This window comes from Scyliorhinus torazame, chromosome 1, assembly GCF_047496885.1.
Source record: "Scyliorhinus torazame isolate Kashiwa2021f chromosome 1, sScyTor2.1, whole genome shotgun sequence".
NCBI lineage: Eukaryota > Metazoa > Chordata > Chondrichthyes > Carcharhiniformes > Scyliorhinidae > Scyliorhinus > Scyliorhinus torazame.
Genome location: NC_092707.1, coordinates 286,955,730 through 286,976,622, shown reverse-complemented (window position 1 = coordinate 286,976,622; position 20,893 = coordinate 286,955,730). Strand labels below are relative to the sequence as shown.

General features: G+C 46.9%; 1 protein-coding gene across 2 annotated transcripts in view; it reads left to right on the top strand.

The window, feature by feature from the left end:
• The window catches only part of LOC140421981 (actin-related protein 2), a 76,865-nt gene that overhangs the window by 41,263 nt on the left and 14,709 nt on the right, over positions 1-20,893 (top strand). For both annotated transcript variants that reach the window (XM_072506958.1, XM_072506957.1), the window contains one exon: positions 13,857-13,993. In XM_072506958.1, the coding sequence (XP_072363059.1) occupies positions 13,857-13,993 (137 nt within the window). The remainder of the gene's footprint in view (positions 1-13,856; positions 13,994-20,893) is intronic.

Sequence of the window (20,893 nt, the reverse complement as noted above, 5' to 3'; positions counted from 1 at the left end):
CACGAAACCTCTTGCAATGAAGGCCAACATACCATTAGCCTTCTTTACCGCCTGCTGCACCTGCATGCTTACCTTCAGCGAATGGTGCACAAGGACACCCAGGTCCCGCTGCACACTTCCCTCTCCCAATTTACAACCATTCAGAGTAATCTGCCTTCCTGTTTTTGCTTCCAAAGTGAATAACCTCACACTTATCAAAATTATACTGCATCTGCCATTGGTTTGCCCACTCGCCCAACCTGTCCAGATCTTGCTGTAGGATCCCTGCAAACTCGTCACAATTCACCCTCCCACCTAATTTGGTATCATCTGCAAACTTTGAGATGTTACATTTTGTTCCCTCATCCAAATCATTATAGCTGGGGTCCCAATCGCTGATCCCTGTGGTACCCCACTGGTTACTGCTTGCCAATTTGAAAAAGACCCATTAATCCCTACTCTGTTTCCTCCCTGCCAACCAGTTTTCTATCCACCTTAATACATTTCCCCCAATCCCATGCGCTTTAATTTTGTTTGTTTGGTTTGTTTGTTTTTGTTTTCAGGGACTTGGTCACGGGGGAGGGGCTTGGGAGGAGGGGAGCTTGAGCAGGGACCTCCCACTAGCAAACGAAGATTGGCTAGTAACCGGGAGTGTGATTGGGGTAAGGGGCCGTAGTCGTTGGATCCTGGTTGAAGGGATTTCGAGGTGGGGAGATGGGATCGATACTGGGAGGTATTATCAAAAATAAGTGAATGGGTGAATTGGGGGGGGGGGGGGGGAAGAGAGAGAGAGAGAGAGTTCAACGGTAACAAAGGGATGGGGCAGGTCAGGCCTGAAGGGCAAGGTCTGGGTTCATGATGGCGAATAGGAAGGGCTGGCGGGTTGAGAGTCTTCTCTCTCTTCTCTTCTCTCCCCCCCCCCCCCCCCCCCCCACCCCGGGTCAGAATAGTGACGTGGAACGTGAGGGGCTTAGAAAGGCTGGTGAAGAAATCGAGGTTCATTACACGCTTGAAGAGCTTAAAAACCGCTGTGGTGGTGATGCATCTGAGGGTGAGCAATTGGTAGGGTTAGGTGTGTCAGGTTTTCCACTCTGGGTTCGCTCGCGGGGTAGCGGTATTGGGAGGCAAGAGGATGTTTCCAATAGTGACGGGGGTGCTAGAGGGGAGTTTGGTGGTACTGGTGAGCGTCTATGGCCCCAACTGGAATGATGTGGGGTTTGTGAAGAGGGTGCTGGGTGCCAGCCCGGATCTGGATATCCACTAGTTTATAGTATAGGGGGGACTGGAATATGGGACCGATCACAGCCGTGCTCGCTGGCCCAGTCAGGGGAGCAAAGGTGCCGGCTGGGCCCATGAGGTAGATGGGAGGAGTGGACCTGTGGCGGTTCTAGCACTTTAGGAAACGGGAGTATTTGCTTTTCTCCCCGGTACACAAGGTGCACTCAAGGGTCGACTTTTTCATGGTGGGGAAGGCGCTACAGGCTGGGGTTAGGAGGTCGGATGGTGGGGAAGGCGCTACAGGCTGGGGTTAGGAGGTCGGATGGTGGGGAAGGCGCTACAGGCTGGGGTTAGGAGGTCGGATGGTGGGGAAGGCGCTACAGGCTGGGGTTAGGAGGTCGGATGGTGGGGAAGGCGCTACAGGCTGGCGTTAGGAGGTCGGAGTAATCAGCAATAATGATTTTGGGCCATGGTCCACATTGGTTGGATGTGGTTTTGGAGAAAGGGTTGCCCAGAGGCCGGGGTGGAGAATGGATGTGGAGTTGTTTGTGAGTAGGACTGTTGTGATGAGATTTGGAAGGTGGTAGAGGAATATGTGGGATTTAATTGCGTGGGAGAGGTTTTGCAGTTGGTTTGGGAGGCTCTGAAGGCAGTGGTGAAGGGTGAGATGATTTTGTTCAAAGCTATGGTGGACAAGGAGGAGGAAGGAGAGCAGCAAAAATTGATAAGAGGAGATTCTGAAGGTGGATCGGAGGTATGTGGGGGGGGCCCCAAGTCACGGCCATGAGGAAGGAGCCCCAGACGAGGTTTGACCAACTGGCCCAGGGAAAGCGGTGCGCCAATTGAGAAGGGTGAGGGGGGCGGCGGTCTACGAGCACGGGGAGAAGGCGGTGTATGCTGGCCAGCCAGCTCAGGAGGGAGGCGGCGGCGAGGGAGATAGTTCGGATAGGGGATAAGATGGGGAAGCTGGTGGTGGCCCCGGAGCAGATTAGTCAAGTATTCAACAAGTTTTATCGGAATCTATATAGATCGGAGCCACCGGGGGAGGGGCAGTTCCTGGACGGGCTGGAGTATCCAAGACTGGGTGAGGAGGATAGAGCTGGGATGGAGGGGCCTGTGGGGGAGCAAGAGGCGATTGGGAGGATGCAGGCAGGGAAGGTGGTGGGGCCTGATGGGGTCCCAGTTGATTTTCATAAATTTAAGGATAGGTTGACGCCGCTGATGGTGGGAATGTTTGAGGATGCGATAGGTAGGGATGTCTTGTCGCAAATGTTGGGGCAAGCTTCTATTTTGTTGCTGCTGAAGGAGGACAAGGACCCGGTGGAGTGCAGATCATACAGGCCAATATCACAACCGAATGTAGATGCCAAAATATTGGCCTCCGTGCTGGCGTCAAGGTTGGGGGGATGTCTCCTGAAGGTGATTGGGAGGACCAGACTGGGTTCATGAAGGGAAGGTAGCCATAATTGGAGGTAGTTGAATGTGGTCCTATTTCTGGCAGAGGGAAAGGAGACCGTGGTGGTGGTAGTACTGGACGCAGAGAAGACGTTCGATCGGGTACAGTGGGTTTAATTAATGGCAGTGTTGAGAGATATGGAACATTGGGTGTCCTACGCTGATGATCTGCTGTTGTATATTTCTGAACTGAGCACGGAGGTGGGGGGTATAATGGATCTGCTCGGAACGTTCTCGGGGTATAAATTGAATTTAGGCAAGAGTGAGTATTTTATAGTCACCTCTGCCAGGTGTAGGGGCAAGGGGGGCATTTTGTTTGGCGGCAACCCACTTTAGGTACTTTGCGGTGCAGGTGGCCCGAGATTGGTGATGGCTCCGAAAATACAATTTCACTACTTTGGTAGGGAGGGTGAAGGCCAATTTGTCAAAGTGGGACAGCCTCCTGGAGAGGTGGGTTGTTTCGGCGATCTACGGCAGCATCCTGGAGGAGAATAGGGTGTCCATGGAGGGGATTAAGGTGAAGTGGGGGGAGGAGGAGTTGGGGGGCACTGGAAGAGGGACTGTGGTGTGAGGTGCTGCAGAGGGTGAATGTCTCTGCTGCGTGTGCGAGGCTGGGGCTGAAAGTTGTACATAAGGCGCAATTCACAAAATCAAGGATGAGCCGTCTGTTTGAGGGAGTGGAGGATGCCTATGAGCAATGTGGGAGGGGCCCCGTGAACAATGTTCATATGTTTTGGTCCTTCCCAAAGCAGGAAAGGTTTTGGAGGACAGTGTTTAGCACAATCTCAAGGGTCTTGCATATGGATGTAGAGCCTGGTCCCCTAGAAGTAATATTCGGGGTATTGGACCGGCCCGTGTTGCAGGTGGGAATGGGGCAGATGTTTTGGCCTTCGCCTCAATGATCACTCGTAAGCGGTCTTGTTGGAGTGGAGGTCAGTCTCTCCACCCTGTGCCATGGATGGTGGGGGGATCGGCTGGAGTTTTTGACCCTGGAGAAGGGGTTCTACGGGTTTGTTCATCATGCACTTTCGAGAGTTGGTTACCGTTGACTGTTATGGGGGGGAATCAGGGAGGGTTGTGGGGAGGCGTTTCCTGGGTTTGGGTGGGATTTCCTTATATATTGTTGGGGTTTTTTTTTTTTGTATGGTGAAAATTTGTTGAATAAAAATGTTTTTTTAAAAAAGACTGATGGAAGAAAGTGTCAAATCCTTCTCCAGGTTGGGATTTGATTTGATTTTGATTTGATTTATTGTCACATGTACCGAAGTACAGTGAAAAGTATTTTTCTGCGGCCGAGGGAATGTACACAGTGCGTACAGAGTAGACACCAGAATAATCAACAGAGAATATTGACAAATGGTACATCAACAAACAGTGATTGGTTACAGTGCGGAACACAAGGCCAAACAAAGCAAATACATGAGCAAGAGCAGCATAGGGCGTCGTGAATAGTGTTCTTACAGGGAACAGATCAGTCCGAGGGAGAGTCGTTGAGGAGTCTTGAAGCTGTTCCTATGTCTGGATGTGCAAGTCTTCATACTTCTGTATCTTCTGCCTGATGGAAGGGTCTGGAAGAATGCAATGCCTGGGTGGGAGGGGTCTCTGATGATGCTATCTGCCTTCCTGAGGCAGCGAGATGTGTATACAGAATCAATGTGGGGGTGGCAAGATTGTGTGATGCGTTGGGCTGAGTTCACCACAGTCTGCAGTTTCTTGGACCGAGCAGTTGCCATACCAAGTTGTGATGCAGCCGGATAGGATGCTCTCTATCACACTGTAGAAGTTTGTGAGAGGCAATGCAGACATGCCAAATTTCTTCAGCTTCTGCAGGAAGTAGAGACTTGTTGGACTTTCTTGATGTTGCATCAACCTGAGTGGACAAGGACAGACTGTTGGTGATGGTGACCCCCAGGAACTTAAAGCTATCGACCATCTCCACTTCGGAGCCATTGATGTAGACGGGAATATGTATCGTGCTGCACTTCCTGAAGTCGATGACCAGTTCCTTGGTCTTTCCAACATTTAGAGGAGTGGCAGCAAAAACCCTGGAATCACAAAAGAAATAGGAGGTTCTTTCTGAGTGAACCAACGTAATTGGGGCGAATGAATGTCATCATCCGTGTTAGTGTGTGTGTAATGTAATCCGTGTTCATGTGTGTAATGTCGTCTCCTGTGTTTGTGTTATTGGGAAAACAAAGGTAGTTTTAAGGGATTTATCTTTGTATTGGTAACATTAGAAATAAGGTATAGGTTTAAGTAGGTTTAGTTTAATGTTTCTGTTCGTGGAAGGGTAGACCTATAGTTACATTCATGCTGGACAAAGGTGTTTCTATGTGGGAGTTGGTTGGGGGTTGTTGCTAACTTTTGGTTGGTTCAATTGGCTCTGTTTTATAACCTTTGCTCTAGAGTCGCCAGGTATCTTTATGATACCGCCACGAGGTTCAAGTTCAAGTAATGATCAATGCACCAATTAGTAAGATTCAAATCAAAGCACATTTATTATACACAGTAAATCGCTACTCATGCATAAACTCTACTTTCTAAGCTATTTCTATCACTAACAGGCCAATATTTAGCTTCAGACTGGCCCACCAGGTCAGGGGAACAAATGGCCTTTCGTTCGGGTTCTGAGTCTGCGGAATTCAAAGCTGGTATGGACTGGTAGCTAGGAGCACCTATCTCGTAGCGAGCGTTGACTTGAAACTTACGTTCTTGGAGGCCGCCGGACAGGTCACTGTCAAGGGTTGCTTCGTGTTGCTGAGTGACCCTGTCAAGAAGGACAATTTGAACTTGGGGGCTTTACTTTATAGTCCCCAGGGGCTTCCCGCCTTTCGTGGCGGTCCCCGTACCTGGTTTCAAGTGATTGGACTTTGTTCCAATCACTTGGTTCGATTTCTCCAATACTGGAGCTGTTCCCTGATCGTTGGGCGGTCTTTAAGTGTCTCTTTTGTATTGGCTCCTGCTGGCGCCGAGGAGTCTGGCTTGGCCTTGTTTACCTCAAATGTTTTGATTGTTCCCAGGGATCGCTCATTACTATGCAGATGGTTGCTACATTACTATGCAGATGGCTGCTTGTTTCGATGCTGCCTGGGTTTTTGCAGAGTCTAATACACAGTAAACATACACCTGCTAGTTTTTGCCTGTGTTGGCTGAATTTCCCTTAAGCCTTTGCTGTTCCCCATTTTAAGTCAGGAAGTGGCCAACTCGGGTGGCTCCAGGGCGGCATGGTGACGCAGTGATTAGCACCATTGCCTCACTGTGCCAAGGAACCAGGTTCGATCCCAGCTCCGAGTCACTGTCCATGTGGAGTTTGCACATTCTCCCTGTGTCTTTATGGGTTTCGCCCCCGCAACCCAAAGATGTGCAGGTTTTTGTTTGCACTGAGTGCTGAATTTGGTGCATTTGAGTGCTATAGTGAGAGTTTGGTGACTGAGTGAGTATAAGGCTTCATTTTTATCTAAAGTCTAGTCTTTCTTTTATTTAGTTAATTAACTTAAAAGTTGCTGTCTAGTTTAGAAGAAGGTGAATTTTCAATCAGCTTTAAACAAAGCTTCTACTTGTAGGCACTTGCAGCTGGAGCTTGTTAATTAGTTAATTGGATTAGGCCAGTTTTCAGAGGCTAGATTCACAGTATAAAAGCGAACCAGAAAGTCTGCACTGAGTGCTGAATTTGGTGCATTTGAGTGCTATAGTGAGAGTTTGGTGACTGAGGGAGTTGGGTGAGGAGGGAGTAAGGTGTTCCTTTCATTTTGTTTCCTACATTTCCGCAAAGAGTGAGAAGAGAGCCAGGAGTTTACCGAGAGTGCAACTGACTGGGAGCAGAGTCGGAGGGCGGAGATCCAGTTAGTCCACAGGGCAGCTATATTCTGTAAGGTAAGAGGGGATGGAGGCTAGGCCAGTTGCATGCTCCTCCTGTAGGATGTGGGTGGTGAGGGATACCACCGGTGTCCCCGCTGACTATACCTGCGGGAAGTGCACCCAACTCCAGCTCCTCAAAGACCGTGTTAGGGAACTGAAGCTGGATGAACTTCGGATCATCCGGGAGGCAGAGGGGGTGATAGAGAAGAGTTACAGGGAGGTAACCACACCCAAGGTACAGGACAAGAATAGCTGGGTTACAGTCAGGGGGAAAGAAACCAACAGGCAGACAGTGCAGGGATCCCTCGTGGCCGTTCCCCTTCAAAACAAGTATACCGTTTTGGATGCTGTTGGGTGGGGATGACCTACCGGGGGAAGGCCCTAGCGGCCAGGTCTCTGGCACTGAGTCTGGCTCTGGGGCTCAGAAGGGAAGGGGGGAGAATAGAAAAGCAATAGTTGTAGGAGATTCAATGGTTAGGGTAATAGATAGGAGATTCTGTGGTCACGAGCGAGACTCCCGGAAGGTATGTTGCCTCCCGGGTGCCAGGGCCAGGGATATCTCGGATCGTGTCTTCAGGATCCTTAAGGGGGAGGGGGAGCAGCCAGAAGTCGTGGTGCACATTGGTACCAACGACGTAGGTAGGAAAAGGGTATAAATGAGTTTAGGGAGTTAGGCTGGAAGTTAAAAGCCAGGACAGACAGAGTTGTCATCTCTGGTTTGTTGCCGGTGCCACGTGATAGCGAGGCTAGGAATAGGGAGAGAGTGCAGCTGAACATGTGGCTGCAGGAATGGTGTAGGAGGGAGGGCTTCAGGTATTTGGATAATTGGAGTGCATTCTGGGGAAGGTGGGACCTGTACAAGCAGGACGGGTTGCATCTGAGCCAGAGGGGCACCAATATCCTGGGAGGGAGGTTTTCTAGTACTCTTTGGGAGGGTTTAAACTAATTTGGCAGGGGAATGGGAACCGGATTTGTAGTCCAGCAACTAAGGTAGCCGATATTCAGGACGCCAAAGCGTGTAATGAGGCAGTGGGGAAGGGAACACTGACAAAGGAGAGTACTTGCAGGCACGGAGATGGGTTGAAGTGTGTATACTTCAACGCAAGAAGCATCAGGAATAAGGTGGGTGAACTTAAGGCATGGATCGGTACTTGGGACTACGATGTGGTGGCCATCACGGAAACTTGGATAGAAGAGGGCCAGAAATGGTTGTTGGAGGTCCTTGGTTATAGATGTTTCAATAAGATTAGGGAGGGTGGTAAAAGAGGTGGGGGGGGGTGGCATTGTTAATTAGAGATAGTATAACAGCTGCAGAAAGGCAGTTTGAGGAGTATCAGCCTACTGAGGTAGTATGGGTTGAAGTCAGAAATAGGAAAGGAGCAGTCACCTTGTTAGGAGTTTTCTATAGGCCCCCCAATAGTAGCAGAAATGTGGAGGAACAGATTGGGAAACAGATTTTGGAAAGGTGCAGAAGTCACAGGGTAGTAGTCATGGGTGACTAACTTCCCAAACATTTGAGTGGAAACTCTTTAGATCAAATAGTTTGGATGGGGTGGTGTTTGTGCAGTTTGTCCAGGAAGCTTTTCTAACACGGTATGTAGATTGTCCGACCAGAGGAGGGGCAATATTGGATTTAATACTTGGTAATGAACCAGGGCAAGTGATAGATTTGTTAGTGGGGGAGCATTTTGGAGATAGTGACCACAATTCTGTGACTTTTACTTTAGTAATGGAGAGGGATAGGTGCGTGCAACAGGGCAAGGTTTACAATTGGGGGAAGGGTAAATACGATGTTGTCAGACAAGAATTGAAGTGCATAAGTTGGGAACATAGGCTGGCAGGGAAGGACACAAGTGAAATGTGGAACTTGTTCAAGGAACAGGTGCTACGTGTCCTTGATATGTATGTCCCTGTCAGGCAGGGAAGAGATGGTCGAGTGAGGGAACCATGGTTGACAAGAGAGGTTGAATGTCTTGTTAAGAGGAAAAAGGAGACTTGTGTAAGGCTGAGGAAACAAGGTTCAGACAGGGCGTTGGAGGGATACAAGATAGCCAGGAGGGAACTGAAGAAAGGGATTAGGAGAGCTAAGAGAGGGCATGAACAATCTTTGGCGGGTAGGGCCAAGGAAAACCCCAAGGCCTTTTACACATGTGAGAAATATGAGAATGACTAGAGCGAGGGTAGGTCCGATCAAGGACAGTAGCGGGAGATTGTGTATTGAGTCTGAAGAGATAGGAGAGGTCTTGAACGAGTACTTTTCTTCTGTATTTACAAATGAGAGGGGCCATATTGTTGGAGAGGACAGTGTGAAACAGACTGGTAAGCTCGAGGAAATACTTGTTAGGAAGGAAGATGTGTTGGGCATTTTGAAAAACTTGAGGATCGACAAGTCCCCCAGGCCTGACCGGGATATATCCAAGGATTCTATGGGAAGCAAGAGATGAAATTGCAGAGCCGTTGGCAATGATCTTTTCGTCCTCACTGTCAACAGGGGTGGTACCAGGGGATTGGAAAATGGCGAATGTCGTGCCCCTGTTCAAAAAAGGGAATAGGGATAACCCTGGGAATTACAGGCCAGTTAGTCTTACTTTGGTGGTCAGCAAAGTCATGGAAAGGGTACTGAAGGATAGGATTTCTGAGCATCTGGAAAGACACTGCTTGATTAGGGATAGTCAGCACGGATTTGTGAGGGGTAGGTCTTGCCTTACAAGTCTTATTGAATTCTTTGAGGAGGTGACCAAGCATGTGGATGAAGGTAAAGCAGTGGATGTAGTGTACATGGATTTCAATAAGGCATTTGATAAGGTTCCCCATGGTAGGCTTCTGCACAAAGTAAGGAGGCATGGGATAGTGGGAAATTTGGCCAGTTCGATAACGAACTGGCTAACCGATAGAAGTCAGAGAGTGGTGGTGGATGGCAAATATTCAGCCTGGATCCCAGTTACCAGTGGCGTACCGCAGGGATCAGTTCTGGGTCCTCTGCTGTTTGTGATTTTCATTAATGACTGGATGAGGGAGTTGACGGGTGGGTCAGTAAATTTGCAGACGATACGAAGATTGGTGGAGTTGTGGATAGTGAGGAGGGCTGTTGTCGGCTGCAAAGAGACATAGATAGGATGCAGAGCTGGGCTGAGAAGTGGCAGATGGAGTTTAACCCTGAAAAGTGTGAGGTTGTCCATTTTGGAAGGACAAATATGAATGTGGAATACAGGGTTAACGGTAGAGTTCTTGGCAATGTGGAAGAGCAGAGAGATCTTGGGGTCTATGTTCATAGATCTTTGAAAGTTGCCACTCAAGTGGATAGAGCTGTGAAGAAGGCCTATGGTGTGCTAGCGTTCATTAACAGAGGGATTGAATTTAAGAGCCGTGAGGTGATGATGCAGCTGTACAAAACTTTGGTAAGGCCACATTTGGAGTATTGTGTACAGTTCTGGTCGCCTCATTTTAGGAAGGATGTGGAAGCTTTGGAAAAGGTGCAAAGGAGATTTACCAGGATGATGCCTGGAATTGAGAGTGGCTCTTACGAGGAAAGGTTGAGGGTGCTAGGCCTTTTCTCATTAGAACGGAGAAGGATGAGGGGCGACTTGATAGAGGTTTATAAGATGATCAGGGGAATAGATAGAGTAGACAGTCAGAGACTTTTTCCCCGGGTGGAACAATCCATTACAAGGGGACATAAATTTAAGGTAAATGGTGGAAGATATAAGGGAGATGTCAGAGGTAGGTTCTTTACCCAGAGAGTAGTGGGGGCATGGAATGCACTGCCTGTGGAAGTAGTTGAGTCGGAAACATTGGGGACCTTCAAGCAGCTATTGGATAGGTACATGGATTACGGTAAAATGATAGTGTAGATTTATTTGTTCTTGAGGGCAGCACGGTAGCATTGTGGATAGCACAATTGCTTCACAGCTCCAGGGTCCCAGGTTCGATTCTGGCTTGGGTCACTGTCTGTGCGGAGTCTGCACATCCTCCCTGTGTCTGCGTGGGTTTCCTCCGGGTGCTCCGGTTTCCTCCCACAGTCCAAAGATGTGCAGGTTAGGTGGATTGGCCATTCTAAATTGCCCTTAGTGTCCAAAATTGCCCTTAGTGTTGGGTGGGGATACTGGGTTATGGGGATAGGGTGGAGGTGTGGATCTTGGGTAGGGTGCTCTTTCCAAGAGCCGGTGCAGACTCGATGGGCTGAATGGCCTCCTTCTGCACTCTCAATTCTATGAAATCTAGGTGTATTGGCCACATTAAATTGCCCTTTAATTGGAAAAAACTAATTGGTACTTTACATTTTTTTTTAATTTGTGGGGTTTGGTTAAGTTTCAACTGTCATTCGATTGATCTTAGCGAGGGCTATGGTGTGAAGTATAAATAAACGAACAGTGGTTGCTCAGCAATTGGGGCCTTCTAAGGTAGAGAAGCTTTGAAGTTTTAGTTCAACTAATTTGATTGTAATTGAATATAGGTAGTGAGAGAGAAGGAAGCTCTCAGCTTTATTAGAAGGTGTTGGTACAGAAGGCTAGAGAGGGCACATCTCTCAGTTTTGCTAGAACAAAAGCCATACCATGGAGTACCACCAGGGCAGCACGGTAGCTCAGTGGTTAGCACTGTTGCTTCACAGCACCAGGGACCCAGGTTCGATTCCCGGCTTCGCTCACTGTGTAGAGTCTGCACGTTCTCCCTATGTCTGCATGGGTTTCCTCCGAGTGCTCCGGTTTCCTCCCACAAGTCTCGAAAGACGTGCTGTTACGTAATTTGGACATTCTGAATTCTCCCTCAGTGTATCCGAACAGGCGCCAGAATGTGCCAACGAGGGGATTTTCACAGTAACTTCATTGCAGTGTTAATGTCGGCCTACTTGTGACAATAAAGATTATTTTTATGGTTAAGAAACAGTGCAGAGGTCCGAAGAACAGCTAGAGATTAAGAGCAGTTTCCAAGAAGCCTTTGGTTAAAGGTACTAGAGCACTGTTCAGTCAAGACAGACGGAACTGAGAAAAAATTTGAGACATGGGCAGGACATCTAGGTTTTTTTTTCAGGTTTGGTTTTTCAGGAAGGTTTTACTACAGCCAGTGTAACGTAGGTTGAAATAAATATGGAAATCAGTGGCTGGATCTCCAAGCTTGTGTAAAAGCAAACCTAAAAGGAGTGGTGTACAATCCTGGACTGGATTCGCTGATAAAAGTGGAATGGAAGCTTTCTTGAAAGTGTCATTTGAAAAACGTGGTCTGGAATTGGAATGCAAACTACTAAGGGCAAGGATTATTATGAGAAGATTGTAAAGCGTGCTTTTGGGAGTGGAATTTGAAACCCCTCATGACGATCATCTGGGGGATTCTGGGGAGATATCCGCAAACATTCACTTGGGGTTCAGAGTGGATTTGCCCACAGTCATCTTGTGTGCTTTAAAGAGACTTGGTGTTAGAAACCAGTGTAGATTAAGATGTGCTTTGTAATCCATGTTAATCTTTAAATCTGTGTACTTGTTAAACTAAGGTAGGGCGGGGGGTAAAGGCGAATTTGATTATAATCCAGGGTGGTACAGTGGTTAGCACTGCTGGGGGTGAGGGACAGTATTGCATTCCAATCCAAGTTTTCCATGTTGACTTTTTTTCCCCTTTGTTAAAACTAATGAGCAGCCCTGTGACTCTGTTCCTCCGCATTAAAAAATATAAGTTAGTTTTTTGAGTTAGTGTTATGAGCGAGGGTTCCATTCTGAAATCTTCCCGTCCAGTTATAACACCAACTGGGATTGTAATGGCTTGTGCAATTTAATGTGTTTTTAACAAGGACTAAATTTCACTTAAGACTTTGACAGCATTATTATTTAAAAATCCATCCTTTTAAACAGACGCTGATTGGGTCGCTTGCTAATACATGCCGAATGTTAAAATGTCTCCTCCTGGCTTCCTCTAACTCGAGCACGAAAGAAAATTGCAATGATCCCAGTTGTTCTGCTCAATCATCCATAGACTGGCACCTGACACTAAAATAACTTGTGTAGAAATTCCATTTTAAATTGGGTCAGAGATAACTTTAACATGGCGGAGAACTGGGTTAGGTTTATTTCAGTTGGATACTTGCTGTAAAGTGGGTCAACCGGACTGATTCTCTCCAATTGTGTGCTGGTGAAGCAGCATTCTGACATTTCGTAAGTGGTTTCGGGAAGTGGTTGAATATTTACAGTTTCTCTGGTGGTGAAACAGAAACATTTATTTCAGAGCTGCTCCCTAAACAGGAGAGAATTGGCTGCTGCTGCCCAGTGGTGTGCCTGACTCTGTTTTACACCTGTCCCTAAAACACCAATTTACAATTCTCTTCACAGTTTTAACATAGATTTTGCCCAGCAGCATTGTGGAGTGGTGGTTAATGACCTGCTGAGCAATGGTATGAAAGTTAGGGGTGTTTGAAAGCATGGCCAGAAGGCCTGGGCTTGAGGGCCTATGGTGACTCCACCATTGGTGAAGTGAGAGAAATGCCAAGAGGGCGGGGGTCAGTCGATCAAAGGTCTGGAGGGCACAGAGACTTGATTTTGGTTTAGGGGCAATGAGCCAGAGTGGCCCTATGACAGGGATGCTCGTTTTGGTCAAGTGTGAATTGATCAACTCAAATGGGGAATGAAAGGTGAAGGGTCTGCACGCCAAGGAGGACTTTTAGACCATTGAGTTTGTTGGTGGGAGTAGCTCTCGGAAGCTCTTGACACTAATTCGTGAAATCAGAACCAAGGTGGGAAATAATGGTGAGGGCTTGCTGTGGGGTTTGAATCTTGAACCATGCCATGACCCCACTTTAGGCTGATTGAGAATGAGTGTCTGGGCGTGGGATGGGGTTTGAGGGAGTGGAGTTTATACTAGTGAATAAAAACGCTTTCCGGGTATTCGGGCTCCAGACATTTTGATTTGTTTGTGACTTAATCAGACATGGTCTGACAGCATGGTGATGCCTGGAGAGACAGGAATGGTGTTTTGTGATGCAAGCTGAGCTACTGCCAAATGTTGTCGAGGGCATTGAGGGTGTGATAAATGGGAGCGTGTAACCAGTAGATCACGAGGGAGACATTGTGCTCCAGTATCCTTGCAAAATGGATGGAGCTGCTATCAGTATAGCTAACCAAACCCCTGAGAAAAAGCAAGAGGTTTTGTGCTGTGCAGTCTGCCCATTCCCTGCAAACCCTCTCCCTCCTCTCTGGCATGTGCTTGTGGCAACATACTGTATTACAGCATCACCCAACTGTGAGATAGTCAGATATCTATCCAGTGTATTGTCTTTCCAGTAACAATGGTTTACATTCATTCACAAGTGTCATGTTCTGAGTGGTTCTGTCCTGATGAACTCTTTGTCCTTCCTACTTTTTCAGGTTTACTGACTGGTGTGGTTGTGGACTCAGGTGATGGCGTGACACATATCTGCCCTGTATATGAAGGCTTTTCACTGCCACACCTAACACGGAGGCTCGATATTGCCGGCAGGGACATTACCCGATACCTCATCAAGGTGACAAGAAGAGTTTGATTGTATCAGTGCGAAAAAGCCAAACAGTGTTTCTCTGCCTTCCTGCACTGTCTGCTGCTTGTTGATTATGCTTCTAAATTTGCTGACACTCTGTCGAAAAGACTGGGTATCAGTTCCTCTTGGGGAAAGACTGAAAAAATTCACTTCCTGTTAATTACAGAATGCAAAACCAGTGTGCAGTTTGGAAAATGGCTTTCAATTATGATTGGCATTTGGTTTGAAATGGGCTTATAAGTCAGTGCCACTTTGCCTTGCTTGTAATGGTTGAATGATTGTTTCATGTTCTAAAAAAATCATTTGAAATGGGCAGTTAAATTTGATGAAACAAGGAGCAGCGCAGTGGTTAGCACGGCTGCCTCACGGCGGCGAGGAACTGGGTTCGATCCAGCCCCGGGTTACTGTCCATGTGGAGTTTGCACATTCTCCCCATGTCTGCATGGGTCTCAGTGCCACAGCCCTGAAAAAGATGCGCAGGTAGGTGAATTGGCCAAGCTAAATTGACCCTTAATTGGGGGAAAAAAAGAATTGGGTACTCTAAATTTATTTTTTTTAAATTGGTGAAACATGAGGCCATTATAGGCCAGTGAGCTTAACTTCGGTAGTAGGGAAGATGCTGGAATCTATCACCAAGGAAGAAATAGCGAGGCATCTGGATGGAAATTGTCCCATTTGGCAGATGCAGCATGGGTTCATAAAGGGCAGGTCGTGTCTAACTAATTTAGTGGAACGTTTTGAGGACATTAACAGTGTGGTAGATAACGGGGAGCCAATGGATGTGGTATATCTGGATTTCCAGAAAGCCTTTCCAGAAAGACAAGGTGCCACACAAAAGGTTGCTGCATAAGATAAAGATGCATGGCATTAAGGATAAAGTAGTAGCATGGATAGAGGATTGGTTAATTCATAGAAAGCAAAGAGTGGGGATTCATGGGTGTTTTTCTGGTTGGCAATCAGTAGCTAGTGGTGTCCCTCAGGGATCAGTGTTGGGCCCACAATTGTTCGCAATTTACATAGATGATTTGGAGTTGGGGACCAAGAGCAATGTGTCCAAGTTTGCAGTCGACACTAAGATGAGTGGTAAAGCAAAAAGTGCAGAGGATACTGGAAGTCTGCAGAGGGATTTGGATAGGTTAAGTGAATGGGCTATGGTCTGGCAGATGGAATGCAATGTTGACAAATGTGAGGTTATCCATTTTGGTAGGAGCAACAGCAAAAGGGATTATTATGTAAATGATAAAATATTAAAACATGCTGCTGTGCAGAGAGACCTGGGTGTGCTAGTGCATGAGTCGCAAAAAGTTGGTTTACAGGTGCAACAGGTGATTAAGAAGGCGAATGGAATTTTGTCCTTCATTGCTAGAGGGATAGAATTTAAGACTAGGGAGGTTATGCTGCAATTGTATAAGGTGTTAGTGAGGCCACACCTGGAGTATTGTGTTCAGTTTTGGTCTCCTTACTGGCACTGGAGGGTGTGCAGAGGAGATTCACTAGGTTAATCCCAGAGCTGAAGGGGTTGGATTACGAGGAGAGGTTGAGTAGACTGGGACTGTACTTGTTGGAAATTAGAAGGATGAGGGGGGATCTTATAGAAACATATAAAATTATGAAGGGAATAGATAGGATAGATGCGGGCAGGTTGTTTCCACTGGCGGGTGAAAGCAGAACTAGGGGGCATAGCCTCAAAATAAGGGGAAGTAGATTTAGGACTGAGTTTAGGAGGAACTTCTTCACCCAAAGGGTTGTGAATTTATGGAATTCCTTGCCCAGTGAAGCAGTAGAGGCCCCTTCATTAAATGTTTTTAAGATAAAGATAGATAGTTTTTTGAAGAATAAAGGGATTAAGGGTTATGGTGTTCGGGCCGGAAAGTGGAACTGAGTCCACAAAAGATCAGCCATGATCTCCTTGAATGGCGGAGCAGGCTCGAGGGGCCAGATGGCCTATTCCTGCTCCTAGTTCTTATGTTCTTATGAGCAGCTTGGACATTGCTCCTACGCCACTATGCAGACTTGGAGCACAGGTGACTGGCTAAATGCAGAATGACTGCCCTTCACCAAGACTGGAGCTGTAAGGTCGTTGGTTCTAAACCAAGTCTTTCCAAATTTCAGCCTTGGTAATTCTTGGCAGTGACCAGAAAGGTTAGCTGCAGTGGTGGGGGAAATGCTTGTAGAACCCAGCTACACTGGGGCAGATCTTGCGCATTGTCAAAATACTAAAATGAATAACTGTTGTGTCAACTTCACACATCTGCACCATGCTGTCTAACCATTTGACACTTTGAGTCTGTTTGAAGGTTTAATTTTTTCTGACTTCCATTTGAAATCCTATTGGAGACAAAACTCTTCGCCCTGCTGAGTTGCATTGATATTGATCTTTTAATTAGATAACCTGGAACTTCCAATACTGGAGCAAGCCATTTGGCCAACCGATCCAGGCTGCTCTTTATCAGCATAACTCTCTCCTTTCTTTTCCCCCCCCCCCCCCACACACACTTTGTGTTCATCTACTGTCCCTTTAATAACATCCACACTACTCGCCTCCCAAAGCCCTGTGGAATTAGTTCCACATTCTCTGCTCAGAAGTTTCTTCTCCATTCACTGCTGGCTTGCTAGGTGACGGTCTTATATTGATGGCCTCTGGCTTTGCCGCTCCCACCTATTGAGGTGATGTCGAGACCTTTCACAATGCAGAAGCTGGATCGACTAATCTGTAATAAAAACAAATTCTCAGAATCACAGGAATATACAGTGCAGAAGAGGCCCTTCGCCCCATTAAGCCTGCACTGACGCACGGAAAATACCTGACCTACCCACCTAATCCCATTTGTCAACACTTGGCCCATAGCCTTCAATGTTATGACGTGCCAAGTGCTCATCCAGGTACTTTTTAAAGGATGTGAGGCAACCCACCTCCACCATCCTCCCAGGCCGTGCATTCCAGACCGTCCCACCCTCTGGGTAAAATTTCTTTCCTCTCATCCGCCCCTAAACCTTTGCCCCTCACCTTGAACTTGTGTCCCCTCAAAACTGACCATTCAATTACGGGGAACAGCTGCTTCCTATCCACCCTGTCCAGTTCCATACCTGCATCCTCATTCTCTTGGGTGAGGACAGATGTGAAGAATTCCTGGGGTAAACTTCAGTATTAAACACCAGAGAGATCCAGAGTTTTTTGAGTCTAATAAGACTCATTTTGGGAAACGATCTGCTGTTGGTCTACAGAAACTGGATTTAACAGCACAGATGCCAGGATCGCCAACCTGTTACCTGTTCAATTTGAAGGAAAATCCACAAGCAGTGAGCACTGAGCAACAGTAACTGATTGCAGCACCGTTTTGTCTCGGAGTGTGCACTGTGCTTGACCCACAAGCAGTGCTTAAATTGGAACTCCACATGCCAGTGAGTGAAGCAGGCATTGATTGAGCGGTCAGCCAGTACTCTAACCAGGAGATGATGCATTCAGAACATGCTCTTATTTAGTCCCAGGTCAGTCTTGGGAAACAGCATTAACTGCTGGACAGGAAAGTATAACCCTGTTTTCTGTGATCTTTGTGGATGTGTTGGGCAGCTGCTGGTAAATACAAATATAATGACCGCATTTTAACATTGCTGCTGGATGGCAATAAGAACCACAATCATTGGTGAGGTAAATCAGTGAGAAGGACTGAAAATCTAGATCAGGAGAGGGAAGAGAGGTTTGGGTTGGGAAATTTGGATAGATCCAAGAGAAATGAGCCATTCTAATTATGGAATAAACTAAATCACCATAGTCCCATATGACGTTTGAGGGGCAAGGTTGAGAAGGTGGGGCCTTCATGAATAACCTGAGCCAATATGGGAATTGAACCCGTGCTGCTGACCCCACTCAGCAGCATGAACCAGCTGTCCAGCCAACTGAGTTAAACCGTTTGGAATGAAAAATGTGGCAGGAACATTGCGAAGATTAACCAACAAGGTCATCTCCAGCCTCAACAATTGTGCAGTGTACATTGACGATTTGGTGGTGTTCAGTAAAATGTTGAAGGAGCATTTGGAACGTTTGAAACAACTATTCGGTCGATTTAAAGGTAGCTGGATTGGTGGTAAATGTGGCTGAGTGAGTCGGCAAAGTCAACTTCTTGAGCCATACCATTGGACGTGGTCAGGTGGCTCTATGGAATGTGAAGACAAACGCTATTAGAGAACTTCCAATACCGTCGACTAGGAGAGAAGTTCTGACATTTCTGGACATTGAGTGGTTTCTACCGGAAATTACTGGCAAATTTCAGCAGCGATTGCTCCACTGACTGAACTTCTGGGGAAAAAAACAATGTTTCAGTGGACAGCAGAATGTCAGGAAGCAGTTGATAATCTGAAGTCTAACCACTGTGCCAGTGTTGATGACACCTAATTTTGCCAAGCCAGGGTGACGCAGTGGTGAGCACTACTACCTCATGGCGCAGAGGACCTAGTTCAATCCCGACCCCGGGTCAGTCCGTGTGGGGTTTGCACATTCTCCCCGTGTCTGCTTGAGTCTCACCCCCATAACCCAAAAGATGTGCGGGGTAGGTGGATTGGCCACGCTAAATTGCCCCTTGGTAAAAAGAAATTTGGCACACCATTTGAGGTGGTCTTTGGTACTGTACTGTTGCAGAATTGAAAGACCAATCGGGTTTTAGTCTAGAAAACAACATTACCAAAAGAAATACTCAACCATCAAAAAGGAGACCTTGTGTTTGGTATTGGCGTTACAACATTTTAACATCCGTTAGTAACAATTTATCTGACACTTGTGTATATACGAACCGTAATTCATAAAATTCTTGGACAAATTCAAAACCCAAGACTATTCAGGTGGGGGTTTTATTATAACCGTGTATTTTACGAATTCTACATGTGGCAGGAGAGAAAATCTGATTTCTGACACTGGTGAGAACATTAAAATGGACTATATTTGTGATCACAGTAAGAAGTTTTACAACACCAGGTTAAAGTCCAACAGGTTTGTTTCGATGTCACTAGCTTTCGGAGCGCTGCTCCTTCCTCAGGTGAATGAAGAGGTATGTTCCAGAAACATATATATAGACAGATTCAAAGATGCCAGACAATGCTTGGAATGCGAGCATTAGCAGGTGATTAAATCTTTACAGATCCAGAGGTGGGGTAACCCCAGGTTAACGAGGTGTGAATTGTGTCAAGCCAGGACAGTTGGTAGGATTTCGCAGGCCAGATGGTGGGGGATGAATGTAATGCGACATGAATCCCAGGTCCCGGTTGAGGCCGCACTCATGTGTGCGGAACTTGGCCACAAGCTTCTGCTCAGCGATTCTGCGTTGTCGCGCGTCCTGAAGGCCGCCTTGGAGAACGCTGACCCGGAGATCAGAGGCTGAATGCCCTTGACTGCTGAAGTGTTCCCCGCCTGGAAGGGAACATTCCTGCCTGGTGATTGTCGCACGATGTCCGTTCATTCGTTGTCGCAGCGTCTGCATGGTCTCGCCAATGTACCACGCTTCGGGACATCCTTTCCTGCAGCGTATGAGGTAGACAACGTTGGCCGAATCGCACGAGTATGTACCGCGTACCTGGTGGGTGGTGTTCTCACGTGTAATAGTGGTGTCCATGTCGATGATCTGGCACGTCTTGCAGAGGTTGCCATGGCAGGGTTGTGTGGTGTCGTGGTCACTGTTCTGAAGGCTGGGTAGTTTGCTGCAAACAATGGTTTGTTTGAGGTTGCATGGTTGTTTGAAGGCAAGTAGTGGGGGTGTGAGGATGACCTTGGCAAGATGTTCACCTTCGTCGATGATGTGTTGAAGGCTGTGAAGAAGATGTCGTAGTTTCTCCGCTCCGGGAAAGTACTGGACGACAAAGGGTATTCTGTCGGTTGTGTCCCACGTTTGTCTTCTGGGGAGGTCGGTGCAGTTTTTTGCTGTGGCGCGTTGGAACTGTCGATCGATGAGTCGAGTGCCATATCCCGTTCGTACGAGGGCATCTTTCAACGTCTGTAGATGTCTGCTACGCTCCTCCTCGTCTGAGCAGATCCTGTGTATACGGAGAGCTTGTCCATAGGGGATGGCTTCTTTAATGTGTTTAGGGTGGAAGCTGGAGAAGTGGAGCATCGTGAGGTTATTCGTGGGTTTGCGGTAAAGCGAAGTGCTGAGGTGACCGTCCTTGATGAAGACGAGTGTGTCCAAGAATGCAACTGATTTTGGAGAGTAGTCCATGGTGAGTCTGATGGTTGGATGCAACTTATTGATGTCATTGTGTAGTCGTTTCAGTGATTCTTGAGAAATATCTCTTGAGAAATATTTAACATTAAAAGGGTTTTAGAAAAATTAAGCCATGTGTTTACATTGTTTTTCTTTTAAGGGGGGAGGTGTGACGTTTGGAGATTTTTTGGGAATATTGTTATCTAAATATTGGGACAAGTTAAGAGTTAAAAGCCTGAGGGTGTTGTGTGTGGCTGCAGTGATCATGGTTTTAAAAATGATTTTTTGCTTCTAGGGAATAGCAGGTGAAATTGATGAAGGAATGCATTTTTCAGTCTAGGCTAGTGGACTGTGATTTGACTAGGGAGGTCCCTGGGGAGTTGCTGTGCTTTTGCAGTTCTGCAGAGATGATTTGTTTTTCAACTTGGGGAGATGAGGTCATTGTGAGTGGAGCCCCGAGAGGTGGTAAGTTTGGAGAAGCTGAAAGAGAGGAGCTGAGTTTTGATTTGACTGACTGATGGTGCACAATTCTTTCCAAGTTGGATAGCTTCTAAAACCAAAAGAGTGATAATATCAAGTAGAGCTAACTTGTCTGAAGATGAGGAAAAGGCTGAAACCATCTAGTTGAAGCAGTTATTTGAAAATATTCATCCAGAATCTGAAGGGGTTCCAACTGGAACCAAATCTGTTCTTTTAAAGC